The 24,536-nt window shown below is 41.1% G+C and overlaps 1 protein-coding gene across 1 annotated transcript in view; it reads right to left on the bottom strand.

The window, feature by feature from the left end:
* The window catches only part of ZNF804A (zinc finger protein 804A), a 154,591-nt gene that overhangs the window by 18,316 nt on the left and 111,739 nt on the right, over nucleotides 1-24,536 (bottom strand). The window contains exon 2 of the mRNA XM_075430372.1: nucleotides 17,806-17,949. Within this exon, the coding sequence (XP_075286487.1) occupies nucleotides 17,806-17,949 (144 nt within the window). The remainder of the gene's footprint in view (nucleotides 1-17,805; nucleotides 17,950-24,536) is intronic.

Raw genomic sequence — 24,536 nt, 5'->3', positions numbered from 1 at the left:
CTGACAATATCCTTTTCACCTTTTCTTTCCAATAACAACAGCCAGGATAAAAATGCACCCGCTCTCACGATACAGGCTCCGATTAACAGGTGAGCATCGCACAAGGAAGACAGCACAGGGCACCACCTACAGCGCTGAACTCTGAAATCTGAACTGCTATATGCTCAAGCTTGGATGAAAAGAAGAAAAAGCAGCCCATAAAAAGCTATCTATCTGACACATAAATAACAGGGGCAATTAACTAGGTGGACCTTCTGTATATGTCAGCAGAGGATAGATTTAAAATGTCTATCCTCACCGTGAAGGTATTGCTGGATAAAACATTGCTACGGAAAATGGAAAATATGAGCAGAAGCTTTATCATCTCAAGGTCAACGTAACTGGATGTTTAGGAAAGTTAAAAAAAAACCTGCCTTACTTTCTTTCCCTACAGCAAACTCAAAGAAACAAACAAAAGTACTCTGCAACTAAGAACTACCAGCGAGAGCGATGAAACCCTTGCCAGCTCTTCTTACAATGACAAGAAAAAATAACATTCTTCTGAGATCCCCCAGCCCTGCAAACAAACCTCTTACCATCCTCAAGCACTACACAAGCGTTGCTACAGCACTCCACTATTGGTGAGTATTTACAGACCAGATGCTCTACTTTTGCAGAAGATTTACATTACTCTGTTGAAACAGGTATCTTTGTTGGTCTTTAATTTGGCAGGAGAACCCTCTGGGTGTTTACCATAGTTTTCTGGTTCTGATTCACTGAAGTTGTTGTTTTAATTTTGTCAACTACACAAATCTCTTCCTTTCTACAAAATCTTATGGGCACTTTTAATGAAGAACAAAGGAAAACCTTTCCACAACTTGGGTTCAAATTTCTTTATATACTTCTTTTCCTACTGATAGATATTAAAAATAAAGAAGCAAATCATGACATTTCCTTCTATCCCACCAAAAATGCGGCTGTTTTCTCTACAAGTTATCTCCCACAGAAACCTAGATATTTCAGATACCTGCTCTCAGTCCTCCCAACATCTCTTAAGGTATGCTGGTCTTAAAATGTTACTTCTGCCTTCAGGATCCCTCATTACTGCTCCAAGATTTCTTAGCAGTATGCTGTAGTGCCCTCTGGGCTGGGATTGGGAAAAAATCTATAAGGCACTTGTCTTTCCCTGTCACATCCTCTCCTTTTTTTGCAAAATTGCCACAGAAGACGCTTAGGGACGGTTAGAAGAACACACCTTTACATAAGTGACACTTCTTTCCCTCTGCACATTTTGGATGTATTGTTGGAACTCTCTCTCTTAATGGCATCAAAGTGACTCATTGTTTTTGAAAGCCTTGAATCCGTTCATCAAATTGTCATCCCCAAAAACTGTTTTTTGCCTGTTTGTGTAGGATGCAACTACATAGCCACAAAAAGACTCAGCAAGGCTTAGCAAACTTCTCAAGTCCCAAAGCTTTGAAAGCTTCCAAAAAAACCTTATGCTTTTTCCTCTAACACAAATAGACACACATTAAAATGTCTTCTAGCTTCAGTAAAAAAATGCAGTTCAGCAGAGAACAGCATTATTGCTGTTCTGCGGTACGTATGCTGAAAGAACTGCTGTCCTCACACCAGCGTGCCACAAAACTAGGCCACATCAGCACAGGAATGCACGCTACACCGGGTGGAGAGCACTTTTGCAACTGAAAGAAAGCATGGCCAGACAGGCTTCCAACCAAGACAGTCAGGAGACCCATACCGCATCTCTGGCTCTGACCCAGATTTACTGTATGGCCCCAGCTGCGAAACAAAACAGCCTGTCCTTCAAACTCCGCCTGCAAAAGCGAGTTAGTGTGAAGCAGCTGCCATGAAAAACACTGCACAGTACTGAGACTTGATCTGATTTCCGATTTCAGCATATTTAGCAGGAGCTGCTATCCCCATCACCCCTTTCATATTGTGTCGTCTTGTCACAGAGGCACAGAGACGCTTACGAGAGAGGATTAGCGATAGATCAGCAAAGTCATAGATCACTGCTAACACACGGCCAGAGAATCGTTCATAGTTTCATCATTCAAAACGCTTCAGATAGGGCAGCAGACAAACACCTGACCTATTTCGGGACCATCTGCCATTTCACCGTCCTGCAAAGGCAGCGCCAGAGCTTGGTTTGTGCACCAAAACCCGCACCCAGACTCAGCAGGACCTTCCCAAATTTCGAGGAATCAGGTCGCTGGGCAAGCTGCTAGCAGACAACGAAAGCTCTTTCTTGATCCCACTGCCCAAATCAGAGCAATTTGTATTAAAAGAAATAACTTCCTAAAAGATCACTGAAGATGGAACTAAAGTAATAGCTACTTAGTTTTAATACGTTGGTTATAAGTTATATAGTGTTTTCTATTCTCATCAAATCTTATTAATGTACAGCACTTTACTACATAAACTGAATGGAGCTACGCCTTGAACTAACATCTTATGCTAGGCTTGTAGCACTTTTTTTTTCTCTAAGATTTAAGAGGGGTAATCAGATTCTGGGTGAAAAACTGCAAATTCCCATCTTTGTGAAACAAAACCATCTTTTTTACCGATAGCCTTCCAAAACATATACTAACAACTGCACTGAAAAGTAGACACTAAAAGCAAAATATAAGCACTGCTTGTCATTTTGCGTAATTTGAAGCACCTCTTGTATTAAAATACCAACATTTTGCAGTGTTAAAACTTCAAGCTTTCGTTCAATAGGTTGAAGATGGTGAAGTTTAAGAAAAAAAAATCACTGAAAACCTAAACTGGGATACTTGGCTTCCCACTAGAAATTCAAAGCCTTCCCCGAGACACTGTGTGTACACAGCTGCACCTAACATGAGAACAAAGTGGGTCTATGCACGCAAATTTAAGTAATGAAAGTCCCCAGTGCCTCTCACTACTGGAACCAGATCTACAGTTTTCCAAAAGGCAACAAAGAGTTCTGATACGGTTAGAAGTAGCAGTCTCACACCCTTACAAGCAGACACATTAGCACAGCTAGGGCTTGCTTTCCTCTTGTAACAGATGTTGTGGAACAAATCTCGTGTGCCTACCAAGAGTACACGTCACTTTGATGCCGCGAACTCTCACTTCTGCCTGGGGCACTATCGCTAACGACAAATCATTCGGTTTGAAATTTCTGCTGACCCTCAAGACACCAGCTGGCGTCCTGCACGCAGCACATCTGCCATCTGTGTCCAGATCCCTGCTTAGTGCCGGGGAAAGCTTTGCCTCTCCCACTTCCGCTCTGGAGGAATTCTCCAGCCATTGACACGTTACAGAAGGGCTTAACTCTGCCCACCACCGGCAAATAAATGGCCAATGGGACATAAAATTTAGGAAAGACTAGGTCATGTTACTGCTAACGTCCATTCATATTCAAATTAATTGATCCTTCCTCGTGTACAGCTCAACTATTTCTAGCCGTCTGTAATGGCCCTCTGAAGTGGCTTTATGATGGAAATGTCTTCCATTATTTCATTCTTAATCCTAAAGGTAATGGAAGAACCTGGGGCAACAATCATGTTATCTAAGAACTGATCTTTCTAGTCTCTGCTCTTTGGGAAGACAGAGGAGGCAGGCTGGTTTTCCGGGCACAGCCCAGCTGGAATATGAAATGAAACTCTAATCAGTACCGATTTTGATAGTTTTGCCTTTTACTCTTGAAGATCCTGAACGTAGTGAAACTGTTAATTACACCTTATTAACAGAGGTTATTGTACTTCAGAGTCAACAACCTGAAGAGGAACAGTTTATTGGCCTCTCCCAGTTAATGTGTGTTCCCCACGTTATTGTAACTTCACCATCTTCCAGGTGATAGGGAGAAACACTTGGATTCTAGAGCACGTCAGAGTAATCATCAGAAAAAAACCCAAACCAAAACACACACACCACAACACATCAAACTCTCCCAAATAATATTCTGCTACTGCACTTTCAGCAGGCGGAAGCAAAAGCATTGCCTTTAACTTGCGTTCTCTTCAATGCGATGTGATTAGTGCCAGGGTAATTGCACCGTTCACCCGCTGACATGTAACCCAAACGCAGAAACTAGTGATTTCTGGTGACTCAAGTGCGCAAACACAGACAGTAGTATTTTTCCTTACCCAAAACCTATCTTTCCAATAGCAATTAATTCTACCGTGTAACAATTCCTTTTTATTCTTTTCCAGGTGCTGGGGTCGAGGAGTACAGCTGCACCACGTCGTTCATCACTGAAACACAACCCCCTCTTGACTTCGACGGCGGCGGCTGCCTGACGGTGCACACCAATTACACCGAACGGCGAGGATGGGAAAAGAAGCAGCCGCTATCATCGGCTGAAGCTGCAGGAGGGATTAAGGTAACAGAATCTAATTACCTGCCTGGCCAGCGCACGACTAGAGTTACCGCCCTCGCGCCTAAGAAAGCAGCCTGAGAACTTCAGTTAACATGGTGGTCAAGGTCTTGGTTTTGTATCTCGAAGGCAGCAAAGCCCTGGCGACACAATTATATTGCTCCAATACCAACTCCAAGGAAGAAGTGCCACCCATTGAAGTACCATCCTGTCCTGTAGCACGTAAATGTTAATTAGCGGGCTTTTTTTAGAAATTCTGAGATGCTCTAGTCCTGCACAGTGTGAGATTTGATGAGATGAGAGCACTGGGTGGTATAGCTAATACATCAGTTTACTGTACAGCCTTTTTTCTCTAATGAAGAGCAAATACCTGAGCCTTAGTAAAGCAAGAGCCCCAGGCGTACGCTTGCAAACTGAAATGCTGGATTTAATTTTTTTGCATTTTCTCCGAAACAGGGAGCGCTGACCTACCGCTAGTCGTCAGAGAACGTTCTCCTACCAGGGGGCAACGCTAAGCATAAACTTTGATGTCAGAATTAAAAAACACAGAAGAGATGAGTGGCAAGGCCATTATGGGAGAATAACCAGTAAGAGGCACAGTTTTCACAGGGGAATAACTTTTAAAAGCTGACAAGAGCTGTCAAGGCGTCAGGCCAGGAGAAGAGCCAGCACAATTAACATATACTGGGCTTCAATCTACTGGGAGGGAAAAAAGAAGGATTTATTTTGGACAATTACAAGTTAATAAATGGAAGTGTCAGTTCCTCTGTAGAGCACCCATTAAAGCATACTAAAGGCCAGAACCTTTTACAGTTTCTGTCATGGTAGGCAACACACTACCATTATTTTATATTTCAAGTAATTTTATTGTCAATGACGGCAGTTACAAATGTACAAGAAAATATTTTCCTTAGCGGCATACCAGGCAGTTTACTTTGCAGAAATCATCTGTGCTCCCAGAAATGACTAGTATTTTAGATGTTTATTATGAACACTGTGTATTTTATTTTGTTTATCTTTTATTTTCCAAGGTGCCCACATATGAGTGCTGGAAGTGGAGCGCTCAGGAGGGCGCACTGTAGCACTTCACAGCCTCCAGCTCCACACAGTCTCTGCCCGGGGAGGGCAAAGACACCCACCCAGGGCGCCTGTCGCTGCAGCCGAGCAGCCTCCCGCACCCTTCAGCCGCTTCCCACGGGAAGATGAGCTCTCCCCTCCATAAGCACAACAGCAGGCAAGGTATCGCTCCCGCCCCGACCTCACCGGCTGCCCTCATTTCCCTCGCTCCGACTCCTCATTTCATTCAGAGCTCGCACAGCGCGCAGAGCCCTTAACTTGTTTGTGCGAGGCTCACCCCAAGAGTTAACCGAGCTCAGAAACATGCTTCTGCCTTTTTTTTCTTCCTTTCACTTCAAAACAAATCAGAACAATGAAGAACTGGGTTGGCTTCACCCGCAGAATCGCTCGCCCTCTGCAGCTGACCAAGAAAAGACACATACACTGCTTGAGCCCTGCTGTTCTCAGTTGCCTACTTAACAATAAATCACAGATCAAATATCTCCCATTCGGATGGTAACTCCTGCGACTTGCAAAGGAGTCAAACCTCCCTGTGCATACCCACAAAGGCAAGGCACCCAAGCCCCTTCGTAGTGGTGAATCTGCATTGTACGATGAGCACGTAGAGAAGCTGTACTCGGATGGGGACATAAACCTTGGACTTTATCTTAATTCCCCTTTAAGGGAATAAAAAAGTTTCCAGACCCAGCACTTTTTAATACACAATCTTTTCTCCTCACTAATTGCTTAAGGAAAATGATACGACATTATTTTTGCCTTGTTGATCTTCCTGCTAATGGAGGCAGAGAGATGAGTCATTAGCTATTCTGGCTTCTCTCTGTTCATAGCCAGGCAGGTGTGCAGAGCCAAGGCAAGATAACCGAACAGTGCCTGAAAAGAAAATCTGCTATCCACAGAGTCGTTTGGAAAAGAGCAGCTATCATTTAAGATGTTATCCACCATTATTTAAGTACAGTAACCCCCCAACTCATCACCATAAGTGAGGTTATTCAACACCTACCATTTTAAGGCTGCCCAGCTCTCACCACTGCCAATCCTATCGCTCAGCTGTTAGGAGAGCTTTGTTTGGACAGCCACTCCTCCTCACTCTGATTTTTATTTGAGGCAAGAAAAAAAGAAAAAGGATTCTAAAATAGACTTGGTATGCATATGGCACACAGGAATTTTGGCATGGGGTGGATGGACATCTGCTTCAGGCCTGACCTACTTCTAAGCATCTGAACACAAAAGCCTCCTTGCAAATATTCCCTGTATTTTTTTAGCTGTTAATCCGCCAGTGATTTCGCCCGCCCCCCCAAAACCTTCTTTGCTCTTTGAGATCAAAGTTGAACTCAGTTATATCTGGTCTGGCCATTGAAGATGTTGGCAGTGTTGGTCACTAAGGAGTAACTCGGACTAGAGCTTCCACCATGCAAAGCAAACATTAAGTGCTCAGAGAAGAGTCTACTGCCTTTGTAGGCAAAGCAGATGTGAGATAGGTTAGGATTCACCCGTGTTCTTCTTGAGTGAGTATATAACACTCACAGGTAACTATAATAATTTATATTCGATGGTATTTGTAATATATTTGCCATCATACAACACATAACTTTTAAACAAACTTCTATAGTAGGCTGACGCCAGGAAAATATTCTAATTGGGATACTGTTTAGAAATGCAAATCACGTAACTGTGGGTGGAAATGAGGGAAGAAAATGGAAGTAACCCACATCAGTAGCATGTGCTGTACTCACATTCAAACAAAGGAAAAAAGAAAGATTCATTAAGTGATAAATGAGTCTCGAGATGGCATAGAAGAAAAGTCTCCTACTGGGGCAGAGAAGTGGAACTGCAAAGAGAGATGAGACAGAAGGAGAGGTGAGCCTCTGTCTCACAAAAGAGAAGAGAACCATCCATGTTAGCTTAATGCTTGCTTAACAAAAGAGAGTGAAAACAACTTAGGATGAGTCTGATAAGCATCATTTTAATGCTTCTTTCACTTATTCTACTTTGTTCTAATTTGTCCCATTCGTGAGTTGATTTTCAAACCAACACAGCCTTCCATTTTTTGTCATACCTAGTGACAGACTTTGTCCGTGAGACAAAGACTACTGATAACCTTAGATGTCCTTAAACAAATGCCGTGCTCTGGCAGCACTCACAGTACTCGGTGTGCCTCCAGCAAAGCCCCCTTTGGCCAGGGGGACAGTTGTTTTTCTTGCAGCCAGGAGAAGGACAACAATAATAGTAGAGGAGAAAGATGCGCAGAGGTGAGGAGGAGACGACCTGATCCTTACAGGAGTCTGTGATAATGATCCCTAACCTCTAGTACTGTTGTAACCCTTCTCTTCCACGCTGTCGCTGTGAGTCTCTTGCTTTGGTTCTAGCTCTCATTACAAGCAATTTATAGGCTGATGTATCTCTCTGTGGTTATAAATCATGTAACACAAGGAGATCCTGTACCAGATGTGAACATACGGATGCCAGTGCAAGCAAGCACTTAATAGCTATACAAAAATATACAAAAAAGGTGGTTAAAAATAAATAAAAATCAGCATTAGAGAAGGTGGAGGTTTTCATTTAACAGATTTTTAAGATTTTCTTGAATTTCTGTGCTAAAAATTATATATTCTATATTATACATAATTTATATTACAGTGTAACATTGGTGTCTTGTTGGTTCTAATTTAAGAGAAGATAAAACATACTGTTGGAACAGACAATTCAAGGAAAGAGAAGAATGCCTGCAAGGGGGAGGCACGGTCATGTAGACTGCTTGAATTTATACTGTCTTCTGCAGATTGAATGTCTTACGAAAATAAAATAAATCATTCAAGCAAAAGACATCAACACTTTCAATGGTTTGATGTGAACCGCAACTGTTCTGCCACACACAGAGACTTCAGAAGAAACTGAAAGGTCCTTACAGAATAATTCAGGTTTGTCACAAGGACGTTTGTCATGAACAAGCACAGGTGAAAGCACAGTGAGAAACTAGGAGTTATTAACGGAATAACAGTGTATGGTATCCTTGAGATGAAGGAAAAGGCTCAGCTGAATCCAAAATACAAACAGGACTGAAGGCAGGGGCACACTTCTGGCTTTCCTTTCCACTGACTCTCGAAATGTCCTTAAATGAGTGCTACTGCCTGTCTGTCAACAGAGGTCACACCGGACCGCACTCCTGCTCACCCAGTCTGTCCCTTCAAATGCTCACAGAGCCCTTGTGCAAGTTTTTCTTACTTCATTTATTTGCAGTGTGAGGCTGGGGAAAGTTTAAACTGGGGAGTCACTCAGACCTTTCCTGGACAGCCGTAGTTGGAGCACTAATTAAAAACTAAACCGAAACAAAAGCCAACCAGCCAACCACTGCAGCTCAAACCCAAAAAGCCAGCCCCAAAGACAGAAGAAGCTCTGCGGCTGAACTGTTCCAAGGCTGCATCGACTGCATGTGGAAAAAAGAAGAAAAATCCAAGTTTATATTTTAGACTTGGCTGAATGCTCCTAGAGTGGCTTAGGAACTTGAAGACATGTCTGTATAAGCTGCTACTGAGCTGCAATTAAAATATGGAGAACAACAGGAATCATTGCTTTTAGAGCAGCATTACTCTGCCTAAAGAAACCACAGCACTGGTTGCCCACACAGGAATCATTGCTTTTAGAGCAGCATTACTCTGCCTAAAGAAACCACAGCACTGGTTGCCCACTCAAGGCATACAACCGTTCCTTAGATGTGTAAGTTAAGCCCTGGCTCTGCAGAGGTCCCGCTGTCCTACTGCACGTCCTACACGTAGACTGAGCAGGAGTTGTCACTCAAGAGAAAGCAACAATCACTTCCATACAGTTTGTCTCATCACATCCCTTCACAAAAGGCAACGCTGATGGCCACGTTCTGTTGCGTCAACAGGTCAGAACCACCACTGAAAAAAGAACAAGCTCTTTCTGAAATGAATGAAGCAGTGACTTTCCCAGGATCAGCAAAGACCGCGATAATTACCCTAAGTTTTACTGTGGTTTGAACTGAAAAGGCTGCGCAGTTCTTCCCAGTGAAGAATGAACTCTCACATGTAAACCAACATGCAGAAGCTGCAGGGCGTAAAATACAGTTCTAGCAGGGCTACCAAGGGAAAAAAAAAATACCCCAAACCTTTTTTTTTTTTGCATAGCGAACAGGAAACTATAAGGTGGCTTTTGCAGCATCAGGCATAGAGTAGTAACCATTCACATGCACTACTGAATTGTTTTAGGAAATTAAACCATGTTCATGTCACAAAAAAGTTATTCACCTTGAGAGGTCAGAATTTAATGTGTTATTAGCAACACATTAGTTTCTCTTTAATTTAAGAAAGTCTAAAACCTCATTGTAAATACTGTTTTTCTCTATGATCACTGACAGGTCAAAACCATGGAGTAACAAAATGCTTTTCATATTATTCATTACTTACACTTAATGTATATTCTACTTGCTTACTTTCAGGGCAGCAATGGAACTGCATTTGGAATTTCTGACAATTACAGAAAAGGTATTCTGTTGATTGGTGTGAACTTTGCAGCCATAATAACGCTTAATTTAACTTTGGGAGATTGAGTCTGTTAAGAAATGAATGAAAATAAAAAAGAATATTTTTCTTCCAGATAATTGCTTAGCTGATCTATAGCCTAATACAACACAGCAAGTGACAGGTAAACTATCATCTGATCTCCAAGTTTGTATAACATGAGTTAGTAATTTCTCCCCATCAAAACACTGTATGCCAAAAGATGTATTACAATATGTATGATGTTTCAGGCATCATGTCTTGAAATGCTATATTTTTTCCTATCTTCAAATCCCAGTTATCATGTCCATGCTTATCTTAGTGCTGAATAGAAAAGAGTATTTTCTTTTGCAACAGTGTCGGCCAAACAGCAGAAACGTGGTAAGGGCTGATACGGTAAAGCAAAGCTTGAAATTAGCCTCAAGTTCAGCTAAGTTACGTGTCAAAAGTTTCATGAACTGATTTAAAAAGGCAAAGCTGAACAGAAATTTATGAGTATGGTTTTAAATAAAAAAGTGAACCAGACAACAGCAGAAATGCATGCCAGTGAGAGAAATACGCAGGATACACGGAGTTAAACCATGCTTCCTCTTGTCCATTATTCCTCCCTCCCTCTTTGTGTTGGTGCCATATTCTTTTGTCTCCCCCCCAAAAATAACTTGTTCGATCTAGATTTGGAAAATAACAATAAATGAGCAATGGGTGGTTGAACCAAATTTGTAATTTTTTTGCATGGAAACATAACATTAGTGATTTATCAGGTTATCAGACTGATCTGGGTATTGAAAAGAACGGAAAGGAGAAGGCTGCAATAATTCAAAACAGCAAAAAATTAGAAGAACTGAGGATAAACACCAAGTTTCTAAACTCAGGAAGGGCTGCAGTCGGGTAAAGCTACTCCTTTGTTAAAGAACAGGCTCCTTGTGGAATCAGATGTGTCAGTGCATGGGGCTAATACTCTGTTTACAGGCTATTAGTGGGACAGATAGGGTATATATTTCTCTACTGTAATTATGTTTGTTCTAAAAACACTTTTTCTGAAAAAATAAGTCAGTTAATCAAATATTATTACAGAACAGAATTTCCCAAACCAGAAAATGTTATGCAGTATCATTTCTGTTATAATTACTAAGGCAGGAACATACTGATACCTCTTTTTTGGCAATGAGGAAACAGAATGCTAGCTGGCAACAAAACTGGATTTTGCAGTATTAATATTTTACTCAAGAATACCCTCATCTAACCCATGAGCACAAGTTTTGAGCTAAAGAATGCCTGAATGTTCTGTTACACTGATACCAATCAAGAAGCCAATTCCTGGGATTAAATTTTACAGGTAAAACAAAAACTGGAAAAAAACCAGATTTTTTTTTCTTTCATTCAGGAAACAGTGTGGACCATTTCTCCCTAAATGTACTGAAATATTCGTAAGTAACAGAACTTAACAGCTTAATTTTAAAACACATTCTGTAGAGGGGAATAACGACTACCACTTGCAGCCTTCCAACGCAGGATGCATCAGCAGCAGACCAGCAAAACACCATGCAATGGGACTACACCTCCCCTTTTCCTGAAGCCTGCCAGCTCCTGCTAATGACCTCCTCGTTAACGACCTCCTGCGCTTCCTCCTGTTGGTACCCAGGAGGGGTTTGCTGCCGCTGCTGACCGCCTACCCCAGCCCGGGGCAGCCCCAGAAGCGGCTCTTGGCAGCCCACCACCCAGAGCCAGGCTGCCCCTCGGCAACGTCTCTCCAGCGTCTGCCCTGGGCACAGCCTCGCACCGTGAAGGAGCCGAGATCCTCATTTCTGTCTCCTTCCTCCTTCGTGGTTCAGTGTGGTCCTGTCACGTCGGCAATTCTGCCTTTCCCTTCAGAAAAATGGCACCAGCTTAGCTGGTTTTTTTGATTAAAGGAGTTGAGAAAGGATGGACAAAGTCTGTTGCAATACTCTGCTCCAATGCTACCTGCAGTGCTGAGCTAGAATTAACAGGCTTAGTGACGACCCTTCATAGCATTACTGTCAGTGTAAGCACTTGAAACTTAAAAGGAAGCATTTTACTAAAAAACAAACAAACCAACCCCAATTCAACCACAAAATATCATTAAATAATGCAGTATTAATGGAAAAACACTTGAAATACACCGATAGAGCAGCGTGCGTTTGGAAGAGGAGGGGGTCATTTCATGGTTATATGTGCATTACAAATACACGTATGTACATGAACTCACAGCTGAATAGTGGCTGTGTTCCCTTAATATTTAAAAAGGCTACAAAGATGACTATCTTTTCCTGAGGGAAAAAAAAAAGAAATATAAGAAGAAATGCCACATTACATTCTGGGAAAGCAATAACAACAGTAAGAAAGAGCTACACGAGATCGATTCAAGCAAAAATGTTTAAAACTTCATCTACGCTTGCTTAACATTCGGAAACTTAAGATCGCCTGCCCATAAGGACACACCAAGATGTTGCTTCTCTTCTAACGTGAGAAACAACCTGAAGTAAGAGAAGGAATATAAAACTTCTCCATTCCAGAAAATCCAGCTGCAAGAATCCTATCCGATATTAACAGTGAGAAGTCACCTAGCTGCGTAGAAGAGAAAGCGCGCTGAAATGTATCGCAATGATTTCTTTACACTTGCAAGGAATGTAAAAATAATGCTGCCAGTGCCACATACAGGCATTTCTCTGATCCAAGACCAGCCTAGCTGGTGCTTGAAGAAGTGATTTATTTTCTCGCTCTCGGGGATTTTCACAGCCATAAAATCTCACTGTGGCCTTCTTGTTTATTCTGTCATCTCAGACATCCCTCCTGGCTGGGCTCAGCCCGCAGCAAGGTCCAGCAAAAAGCAGTGCGATGTCAGGCGGCATGGAGCTGCTCACCGGTGGAAAAGGATGGGACCCAGCTGAGAGCAGCCGGCCTCGGGCTTTGCCTCCAGCCTCTCCTCTCAGGCACGTCTCGTCACGCAGAACCTAGCAAAGCCGGACACACGTCACGAAACGAGCGCTGTCTTGCTCTGCATCGCTCCTTGTGATCCCCTTCACCATTACTCTATCAGGTAACCATCTCCAGCTCACCCACAGGAAGGGCTACACTTCAAACTCGAGGAACAGAAGCTTTAATATTCTTATTTAATGAAATCCCCTATTGGTGAACATCCTCAAAACGCTGACCCACTATATATCGCGTTTGTTTTGCTTATGAAGCAAATCATCAGACCATTTTTGAAGCTTTTAAAGGTTTTATTCTGTATTACAATAAAGCTCTTTACTGACTTACTGGTCTAGAAGATGACAGTTTTTTTGAGAATCATTATTTCTGTATTTCTTAGATGGTATATAACATGTTGCCTCTGTCTTTTATTCAAATAGCTCCACAGTGGGACTAAACTTGCAAAAACCAGGTCTGAAAAAACCAACATAAACTACTGTTTGCTCCCGGTAAATAGTTAATTTGCTTCACTTTGCCATTCTCCCAGCACGTGTCGCGTTTCCCTTCAGACAGATTGAAACTCCTTGGCCGTGCCAGAAGCTGCAGATGGCCTGTGAGCAGAGCCACCGCGGTGCCCTGAGCTGACCCCGGCGTGAGCAGCAGAGCCACTGCCGTGCACCCTCGGCAGCCGCCAACCAAGTAGAAGAGATGGGATCTTTTCTCTTTTAAGAGGGAAAAACTCTATAGTGAGATTTTTTTTTTAAAAAAAAGCTGTAATGATGACTACAAGGATTTGCTGCTTTGTTTAGAAATTGCAGAGTCAAACAACTGATCGTTTGCTGAGAATCTACAAATCTACAAATGTTCTATACTGCTCTTACTTTATACCTTATGTGCTTCATACCTCACAGGAGGTATACATTTAGTAAAATTACGTTTTTATTTTGTTATGCCTAACCACACTCACTTCTAAATTTCTTTTCCTTCACCTATATCCCATGGAATACGTATTCAAAGACATAAAGACGTTCAAAGTCTGGACTTCTGATCGGCGACAGACTGATATTCCCTAACCTATCTGGCGTTGATCTCCTAACAAATCTGCAAAGAAGAAAAACATGTAGAGAGGAGCAAAATGTAGACAGGAGAAAGCTGCGTCTGTAACAGGGAAAGAAGACACCTACTAATTTAGTCCTCCTGCATAATTTGTGTTTCAGTACTTGCATACAATGTTAAATACATTTTTAGAACAGGGAGATAATTTTCATCCAGGGAGACACTGTTTGAGAAATGACCCCTGATTCTGTGGGGAAAAATTCCTACTCATAATTTACTTACTTGATTGTATTTGCATCTCTAGATGCAAATACATTAGGGCTATTACTTTTATTTTTCATCACAGCTTTTTTTGTTGTTGTTGTTGTTTGATATTTGGAAGAGCACTCCTGGGAGAGGAAAGAGCACCAAGCTCGGGTGCATGGCCGAGATATTAGGCGATTAATCAGAAGTTCTGGGATGGAGAGGAAGACTTTCAAACACAGGAATAAAACCACTTCATTCTTGTAGCAAGAAAAGTCGAGGAATGACTGATGTAGGGGACCCAGTGGTGCGATCCAGCTTTCTTCACCAACAAGACAAAACAACTCACCGACTCCGAACGACTACGAAAGGAAGGTCATTCAGAGCCTCTGACTTCATGCTCAGCCACATTTATCAAATCTGCAGTGTTTCGAGGAACACAGGCAGGATTTTTTTCACCCTGCACAAATACAGCACTCCAGAGAGCTCCTTGTGCACTTCCAAATACTTAAGAAAAGCTGTGTAAAATCATAGAGATGTTTTTAAAGCCCTGGCACGGGTCTCAAAAGCTGTATTCCGTGATTTTAGACTATCATCATCAAATAGCAATTCTCTCATTACTATATTAAATAATAGCAGTTCTGCCTCAGTTACATTTCTCTCTGTATTGAGCCCAGAACAATATCATTTTTAAAGACACCTGCATTATATTCTGTTTTTTTTCTTTTTTTGTCTAGGCTTTCAAAGCAAACAAAAGTGCTCATTTTTCTCCTTTACCACTGACTGCTTGCAAGTTGCTTTGCCAGGAGAATTTTACAAAGGCTACAGATATTGCTCTCCAAACCACACTGTCAAAGCTAAGAACAAGAAAATTCTAACAGAGGCAGTGGAGATCCTGAGGCACTAGTCTGAACTCCTTCACGTCCTAGGAAATAAATTTAGTTTTGCCCTATCCCTATCCTTTTTTTCTGGGCCAGTCAGAAGGACCTCATACCATCTCAAAGTGGGTATTCAGAAGCTATGAGACACCATAAATCCAAACATAACCGATCCCCTAGCAGTACAGGGCCCCCATCCAATGGAGGATAAACCCCACTTAATTATAAAATCCTATATTTTAATCCTGTAAATTTTCTGTTCTAGCATCCTCTGAATCAATGGAAAGTAAAAAAGAAAATCTTCTACAATAAAATGGAGGTACAGAAGCTGTTATGAACATTTTCTCTGACAAACAAGCCCATGGCTGAAATGGTGCGATAACAGGGAGCTTAATTAGGACCAAATACGGCTTTTCAGAAGAGCTGGGATGAACTCAGGTTTAGGCACAGGTTTCATCCATTTGATTATGGTAAAACCATTGTCAGGTGCTGGGATAACCAAAACCAAACTGGCTGCATATGCTTGCAACTATTCTTGGATCATGGGAAACTTTCTGTAGTAAGTGCTTCCCCTTACCTGTCCATTATAAGTGGAAACATGTGATCAAAGGGAAAACGTTAGAGAAAAATATGAAGCTAAATCCAAAGACAGGTCATCTGTTCCTCTCACTGAACTGCTGGCGAACCTCTGCCATTGAGGAAGGAAGTTTCAAGACAAAAATCAGAGCAGCCAACAGTAGCACCTGCAAATGGCTCTAGCACACTTAGTAAAATTAAGTTGCTCAAAAAAGGCACGCGGTATGAAGTTCCTTGAAAATACAGCAAATCTGAGTGAGCCTGCACTGCAGCATATGCTGCCTGCCCCCTTTTTCACCCCGAATATGTGAAGCAGAGTGGTTTATCTTTACAACACCATAGAAACCACCACAAAAAATGCTCCAGAAGAAAACTTGACTTAACGTTTTAATCTCAGGAATCAATAGTCTTATTTGCCAGTAATATTGCAGAAAATTATCACTTCATCCAAACCAGCATCCATACATTTTTTTTCTACTGGAAAACTACAAATTTCTGTCTGATTTCCTACCAGGGAGATTAGAGTTGTGGATGTCTCATGGAGGAAGAGGATGGCTTTCTGTGCTTCACTGAATATCCACAAAGCCACATGCAAACATCGACACACAGGCCCCTACACAAAAGATGGAGAGGTAGGATCTGCTGCGCTCTGCCAGACACTGGTGCAGTGCCCAACATCTCCTGTCTAAAGCCATCAGAAAACCAGAATAGCTATGTGAACCACTGGAAACCAGCCCCTGGTTCAGACTCACACCTGACCTCAGTCTCAAATTCAATTTGTCATCCGTACTGAATAGAGGAATGAACACGGCAGCCTGCGGGTTCTCATTATTTAAAGGTACTTCAGAGCACTTACGAAAAAAAAAATCCTAAGAGAGTTCAAGTGGGGAAGACTGCCTGTGGCTTCTTTTTTCCTGCCTTCCATCAACCAGGTGCTGCTGTGTGACATAACACCCAGAGAACCAATTCCAGTTGTATTTTAACTAAAAATATTCACAACTCATAATAAATGTCTATGGCATGCAATGAAGCTACCTGCTAATTTCTTATCTAATATATCTGTCCCTCCAGTTTCTCACAGATTGCTACTGCTGCTGAGGTCCACATCTCCATAGTTCGCAAAACTGCAGCTAGAACTCACAAAATTTACAGCTGACAGCATAAATTACGCGCTAAATAAAAATACCAGTGAGAGAGAGGGGGAAGTGTTTCAGGGAGGAGTGCTGAAGAAAAGCAAATCATTGGCTTACATAATACAGGTATAAAACTTGTATAGCAATCCATCTACGGTCACTCTGAGCAGAACTACCAGAGGAGATGCAATTAGAATGAAAAGCAATCAATCCAGATCCACAACCGTATGATCTCACCAAATAAAAAAAAAGACAGATACAGGATAATTAGCAGCTAAGTGGACTAAGTAGAAATTTCCTGTGCAGTTATTACGTATCTTTACATTACCATTACATATCCCTTCAGTGGAGTTAAGATGCATTGCATTTCCCTCTGACTCACGCAGCCCGGGCCCCTGCAGCGGCCAGGACGTTGCACTGGGATGCACTGCCTCGCTCGGTATGTGGAAGCGCTGCTTTTACGTTACCAAAGCCAACACGCAACTTGGGAGGTGCAACGACAAAATGTGGTGGCAAGAATATAGATACCCATGTGTTAAAGCTTACGCACAACTTATTGTAAGGTGAGCTGGTAAATTTTCATTACCATGTTTTTTTTTTTTATATTCAGTGCAGTTAAGTAAAATTATAGCCCATTTCAGAACTGTATCTGTGCAAAAAGGAAGTTTACCAAAGAGTATGTCGAGTTTCCTATCCACATCTTGCAACAAATGCTTCCCTGTAATCTTTCAGGTATACCACAGCCATTCTTTATGTGAAAAATTACACTGATAACAAGGAAACTGTACATTTACTTTTTTCATCATATTTTTCACCATCCCCTGTTCCTCTTCACAACTTAACTGTTCACATTTCCATTTCTTTCCATCTCAGAATTTTTGACTGTAAAATCTCACGTAAAGACTTGTTTTTAAGAAAACAGTGTACTTGGCTTCCCAAAACCCGAAATGTGGCCACAACTGACAACTGTGATTTCCAAGCCCACCTGAAGGACATCTTATTTCATTATTCTACCTGAAACTAAGTGGAAGTAGCGAGCAGATTCCTCTTACCTGTTTGTGAGCATGATCGTAAGAGTTAATGTGATTGTCAAACTCCTGGTGTTTATAGTACTGCTTGTCACAGAGTTCACAGTAGAAGTTGGCTTTAAGATCTTCCAGAGCTTTTGCTATCGTGTTTTTCTTTTCAGCATAATCCTGGAGGGGGGTGGGAAAAAGTAATTTTAGTTTTGCCTTTGATGCTGCGAACGGATTTTGTGCTCTGCAGTTAATCATATTTGTAAACATTTACACACCTCCGTAACTAAAAGCCTTCACATATTTGCTGTGTTAACACTGCACATATTTACTCTATCTGCTGCCAGGTTGAAGATTTGCACACTTCAATTTGCTATATAGTTGCCAGCTCCCCTAAGGGGCTCTGTCAGAGGCCAGAAGGATTGCCCCAGGTTCCGTCCAAATACAAACATTTATCACGCTGAAGCCTATTTTTGAGTTTATTTTGATGCAAGACTTGCTACGCTAAAGATCTGCTAGATAATACACCCAAGCAGAATAAGCATGAAGACACAAACTGCAATAATTCAGTTATCGAGCCTTTATAAGAAAGTATGCTTAGTAAAAAGAAAACAAAGCTAAAGAAACCCTACTGGGTCCTTCTTGAATGCGCGTACACATGAAAACATGAGGAACACTTTCATAGCTGAGATGTAATGAGTATCTTCCACATTTATCATCCAATATTAGGACAGACACACATCTCTATTTACCATACGTTAGCAAAAGCATTACAAACAACCTTGCTTATCATTTACCAGCAAATTATATACAAGTTATATTTATTAGTTTCCTAAATACATTGATGATAACTTGGCCTGTTCTGAAAGAGCATGGAAATGGTCTGTCAGCTCACATTAGTTTAATACCAGTTAAACACTGAACATGTACAACGTCCGTGCAATGACTCCTGCTTTTGGCAAACCTGTCTGGGACACAGCATGCCCTGAAATCCCAAATGTGGCAAATCTTGCTTAAGAAAATACACTCCTTTGATTTGTTGCACAAAATTTCATCACTGTGAGCTCTTTGGAATTGACCCTACACTCCCCTCATTTCTGTCTTCTCCCTGGTTCAGTTAGATGAAGATGAAAGATGATCTCGTAATCAGAACACCCAAAACTGAGTTAATTTGGGGAAAAAAGTCCCTATTTGCAAGCAGTTTTCACAGCTTAGAACTCATATACTTCCAATATATTTGGGGACTTTAAAATAGAAAACTCATTTTTATCAGATTAGAATATTTTCATAACAATGATGTTTACTAAAAAAAGAGAGGAATAATAGTCTTATAATTAGAATATAGAGGAATATTCCTGTAGTAAAGTAGGAGCCAAAACACTCACTTAAAACAGTTAAATATCATCAGGCTTAGTCTCAATTTCATTAAGATTTGCAAACCACCCTGGAAGCTTTAGAAGAACTTTGAATTATGATTCAGCTTGGTAATGAAACTCAGAACTGAGCGTCACTTAGTTTCATTATTTTTTTCCTTAAAGGCTTATTATCTGGATGCCCACAGCTATAATTCACTGTAGCCATTTTTCATAATTTATACGAAAGCTCTCTAATAAGTGATCACATCTATCAGCTGGCTTTATTTCTCTAAATCCATCTTCTCCATCCTCCAAAGCCCTAAGCCTGGGCGAACGCTACTGCAAACATCTGATAAATTGGATCAAGAGCGGGCTTCACCCGCAGAGGGGCTACCTGTCGCTAACTAGATGGAACTTTCTGCTCCCATTGGACAAAAGAAAAAGAAAGACACAAAGCTCCAGAAACATTAAACACTTGACATAGATAACTTTGGAGAGTGGACTGAATGCCTCAACCTAGTGGATATTTTTCTGGAGTGCACTTCAGGCCCATACTTCTACTGTCTGCAGAAAGGTCAACTACAAAAAAAAGAGAAAGAATGTGGAACTATAACACATTATCTACTCCATGGTGATTGCCAGTGTGACTATTCTTACTTTACAATAAATATGGGCTCCTTTTAGTGCAGTAAGCTATTCTGCATTTACTGTACCCTTAAAAGGGTCAGGCCTGCAGTCACTGCAAAGCAAAATGTATTACAGAAATAAACCCCTTCTTCAGGATAATTTACTGGTACAGTCGTCCTAGAGAGGATTAGATTGCTCTGGTCTGATCCTCTGGGTTGGACCACATTACACCTGACAGATGCTCCAGTGTAACCTTGTTTCACAAAAAATATTGAAAGCATTTTTTTCTGTCCCAATAACTAAAAACCAAAAAAATGTAATTGTATTTTGAACGTTGTCAAAAAACTCAAGCTAATAGTCTTGATTTGGCAAAAAAACTCTATATATTAGCTGTATTTATATGAAAGAGTCTCCCTAAAAATATGCTGTTACCAAAAAAAAGAAAAAAAAAAGAAAAAAAAAAGAAAAATAAATCAAAGGAAAAATCAGTCATAGCTTAAGAGCACACTTCATTATAGTCAATAATTAACTGTGATACCTGTGGACACAATTAACAGTGGATTCACAGAATCACAGAATGGTAGGGGTTGGAAGGGACCTCTGTGGGTCATCTAGTCCAACCCTCCTGCGAATATCCTCAACTTCTAGTATATTACTAGTTATTCTAAAGATAATATGAAGAATCAGATTTCACTGAATAAAATGTACAATTTACTAACATCTCTTCTGCTATCAATCTTGGTATTACTTGGTACATATCTTTTTTTTAATATCTTCGTATATACCTATTTTCTTCTGTGAGCAGTCTCTACATCATCCACTGATGCACTTGAAGGAATAAATAAAAAATAGAATACATTAATAATATTAATGCAATCTAGTACCAAATCTAATTATTTATGAGGTCTTCTCCTTATGAAGGCGGTGAGACCAAAGCGAAAGGCAATTAGATGCATTGATCAAATTACTCCTTGATCTTAGCAAATTCATTTCCAAGCGAGTTTCAGTTTCATACCAAGTTTACAGGGAGACTGACTGGGAAAATAAAGATCAAGAATATTGCCAGATGTTTTTGATTACCTTACCTGGCACTTTCCCAATAGCTGTGAGATGTGACAGCGACCTAAAATCACAAGGCCATGAACATTAGATGCGATTTCCTTGATTTCTTGCTGCCTTCTCCTTTCAGGCCAAGGAGCTTCCACCAGCAATGACCCCACTGTTTCACTGCCCTGGATGAGGAGGGGCCCAAAGAAGAAGTTGTATCCTGAAGAACCCTACATTAATGGAACCATAGAGGCTGAAAAAAGCCCACCCCAACATCACTTTCTCTTCAAGAGTACCTGCAGACAACCATTTCCAACCAAAACACTGCGTACGTACAGGAGAGCTAATCAGCATTCTACTAGGCGCGTATTTGAAAATGCTATTGAAGACATGCAAATAATTATAAAACTGGTTTCTCAGCTTCCTAATAAACACACAGACAGTATTTCACATTTAGATAAACACCCTCGCATTAAGATAAATAACACAGTGAAATTAGAAAGAAATGGCAAAATTTATTCTAATTAGGGCTGTTTGCTTCCTAATGCCATCCTCTTTTTTTCGAAACAACAAATTTGTTAACCATATACTTACTAATGCAAACAGCTGAATTCCACACCCCCAGCCCTAAATGAGGAGAGACGGATGTGAACAGGGACACAGCTGGACTCCGCAGACAGCGAAGCAAAGCAGAACAGTGTTCTGCAATGTTAAGATTGAATTAACTTGAAAGGAAGCTTATGATGAGACAGTCATTTGTTATCAGATTTGTCTGTCTCATTAACTTACTTAAGCACTTATACTGTATAATTACTTTTAACTGGGACTCATAAAATCACTTGATTGGGTTTTTTTGCCATTAAAACTAACTGCTGTGCATAGGTCTGTAGAATTATTTATCCATCCTAGTGCTTTAAAACCTGTTTCCAGGCAGAGCACGCACTTAAGGTGAGAGCGCCGGCCACAAATTTTCGCTTGGATACCAGTATTAAAAAGGAGCACTTCATCAGCACTTACGAGAAAGCACATGTCTAGTCATAATGGAGAAAAATCTATCTACTCCATCTCTACCACTAATCTTTTGAAGTCCATACAAGGCGGAACTGAAGAAGGCTTTACTGTAGAAAAGAATCTAGATAATATCTTCTTCACCGAATGTTCATCTCTGTTTAATGCTCAGCAAGGGAAGAAAGAGCCTGGTATTAATCTCCTTTACTCCTCTACATTAAATAGTCCAGTCACACACTTTAATTAGAACAGAATTTTGATTTAAAAACATCCTGGGTTGATTTTTGGCGTTTAATTTCCTTCTAGCAGGCATGTAGACATCTAAAGATTTTCATAGCTACTTAATGTGATTTCATTGACAGGTAAGTGTCTAATGTAATTAGACTCTTTGGGAAAAATCAAGTTTTTCGATTTGATCCTTCCAGCAAAACGCTAAACGAAATGAAGTGCCTTTTAACCCCGCCGGACTTTCAGCCCTGGAGATGAACTGAAAAACCCCTCTTCAGCACGAAAACCGAGCACTGGAACAGATGTCAGCGCTCATGCCCGGCCACCCTCGATCCACAGGGGGGATGACCGTGCCCCGTGTAAGGTCTTGCAGGACCCAAGGAAGGGCAAAGGACAGGGCAAGGGGAGCTGTTTATTTATTTCACCTCAAGTGAACTGACTGCCAACTGACTGGCTGCTATTAACTGGTATTTTAAAAGTTACTCTATAGTTCTTCAAGCTGTAATTTGTTGGTGAAGCTAGTTTTTGGTCTAGTAAAAACTGCCAGTAAAGATGGCCGGGGCATTGGGGAAACAGAAAATTGGACCACATGTTATTAAATATATTCGATTTTGAGCACGTGATTGATCTAGGGGACAACTTACACACGAAAATCTGCATACCTGTGTTTTCAGGATGAATTCTCAGTGATGATCAAGTTCAGTTTTCCCAGCTTTGGATAGTGTGCTTGACTGTAATACACTTTTTTCTGCAAGCTTTTATTGTGAACCTCCATCGTAAGTTTTCAAAACACTATTTTTCCTGTATTTTCTCTTTTCTGGTTCTGCTTATATTTTTAAAGGTTTTTTTTTTAAGGAAAGCAAAATGGAATATAATAGCCTTTGAACTGAAATAAAGATATTTTTGTCCCATTTTGCTCCTCTCATGAACGCAAGTTCTCCACGACTGGTTAAAATTGCAATCTGTTCTACTTTCAAGCAAATCTGAAACTCTACTATTCAAATATAACTCGATGTCTCAAAAATGCAAGCATTATATTTGCTTTATTGAGGAAGTTTCAAACCGTATTTTAAATCCAACAGGCCCACTGCGTTGTCACAGTCCATGTGTTTGCTCGGAGCAGGGTGCTACAGAACTGCGCGTGGTGTCTGCTGAGGTCAGTGCTCCTGGAAATCCCCACAGCAGGCTCACTGATTTTTCTTTACAGACCCTTTTACCGATGCCATTTTACTCTGGCTTTCCAGACCATTAAACCTTCTCATGCAAATTTACTATCTTTTCCTAGCTTCGGGGACCCATCACGACTAGCCTCACGTTATGTGCTTTGAAGTTATGTGCCACGAGCACTTAAATACCCAGCCACTGAAAAAGGGACCTTAGAACTGGGCCAGGTCTCAAACGTTCCTCGGCAGGTTTGCGTGACTGCCCAACAAGTCCTGGCCACAGACAGGAAACAATTCCAGCTGCAAACCAGAAGGACGGTCTATTCTGATACATAGCTGATGGTCTGTATCACCTTATCCCCCTGGAAAGAAGTATCTCCTGCGCAGACATGTAGTTATTAAATGGAATATATCCTGTAGGGCTGGACCAATGTACTTCTTAATTCTAGGTCAAAAACCCACCACCACCACAAACCCCTAAAACCACTACGGATGAGTCTTCTGAGCTCCTTCAGTTGTCTAATTATGAATATGTACAAGCTTAAGATCACAGAATCACAGAATGGTCGGGGTTGGAAGGGACCTCTGTGGGTCATCTAGTCCATCCCCCTGCCAAAGCAGGGTCACCTACAGCAGGCTGCACAGGACCTTGTCCAGGCGGGTCCTGAATATCTCCAGAGAAGGAGACTCCACAGCCTCCCTGGGCAGCCTGTGCCAGGGCTCCCTCACCCTCAGAGGGAATAAGTTCTTCCTCGTGTTCAGACAGAACTTCCTGTGCTTCAGTTTGTAAGATCTGCATTATGATGCAATATGATGCAGTAAATATTTATTTTCCTAAAAATTAATCCTTAATGTTGCCACAGTCAGAAAAAGACTTCACGTCAACATAAAAAAATGAAAAAAAATATGCATAATTTCTTTTGGCATCTTCAAATACTGCAAATAAATCTTATTACACAGAAGAGCAGAGAAAAAGTTTGTCCTAATGAGGAATGAATTAAGTGTAAATTTGCCATAGAGAAAACTCCTTGAAAAATACTCTTCTAAAAATTCCTTCTAATTTTGGGTTGATACAAAATACTGTTCACAAGCAGTAATCGAGCGTGATGAAGATGCTCAGTCTAAGTGAAAAGAGAGCAACGCTACCTAGACAAAGAAAAATGAAGCTGTAAGAACAGCGCTTTTGACACGCACAAACTGGCTTTGAAGATCCTGCTCTTTCATTTCTGAGATGGTTTTGTAAGCTGCCAAAGTATGGGAAGAGCCCTGCAGGAGCCCTGATTTACCTTGGCGGATCTATGCTAGCTAAATTATGAGTGACCTTCTTGCAGTCTTAAAC

Source organism: Opisthocomus hoazin, chromosome 9 (assembly GCF_030867145.1).
Source record: "Opisthocomus hoazin isolate bOpiHoa1 chromosome 9, bOpiHoa1.hap1, whole genome shotgun sequence".
Lineage (NCBI taxonomy): Eukaryota > Metazoa > Chordata > Aves > Opisthocomiformes > Opisthocomidae > Opisthocomus > Opisthocomus hoazin.
This window is presented reverse-complemented; position numbering and strand designations above follow the sequence as displayed.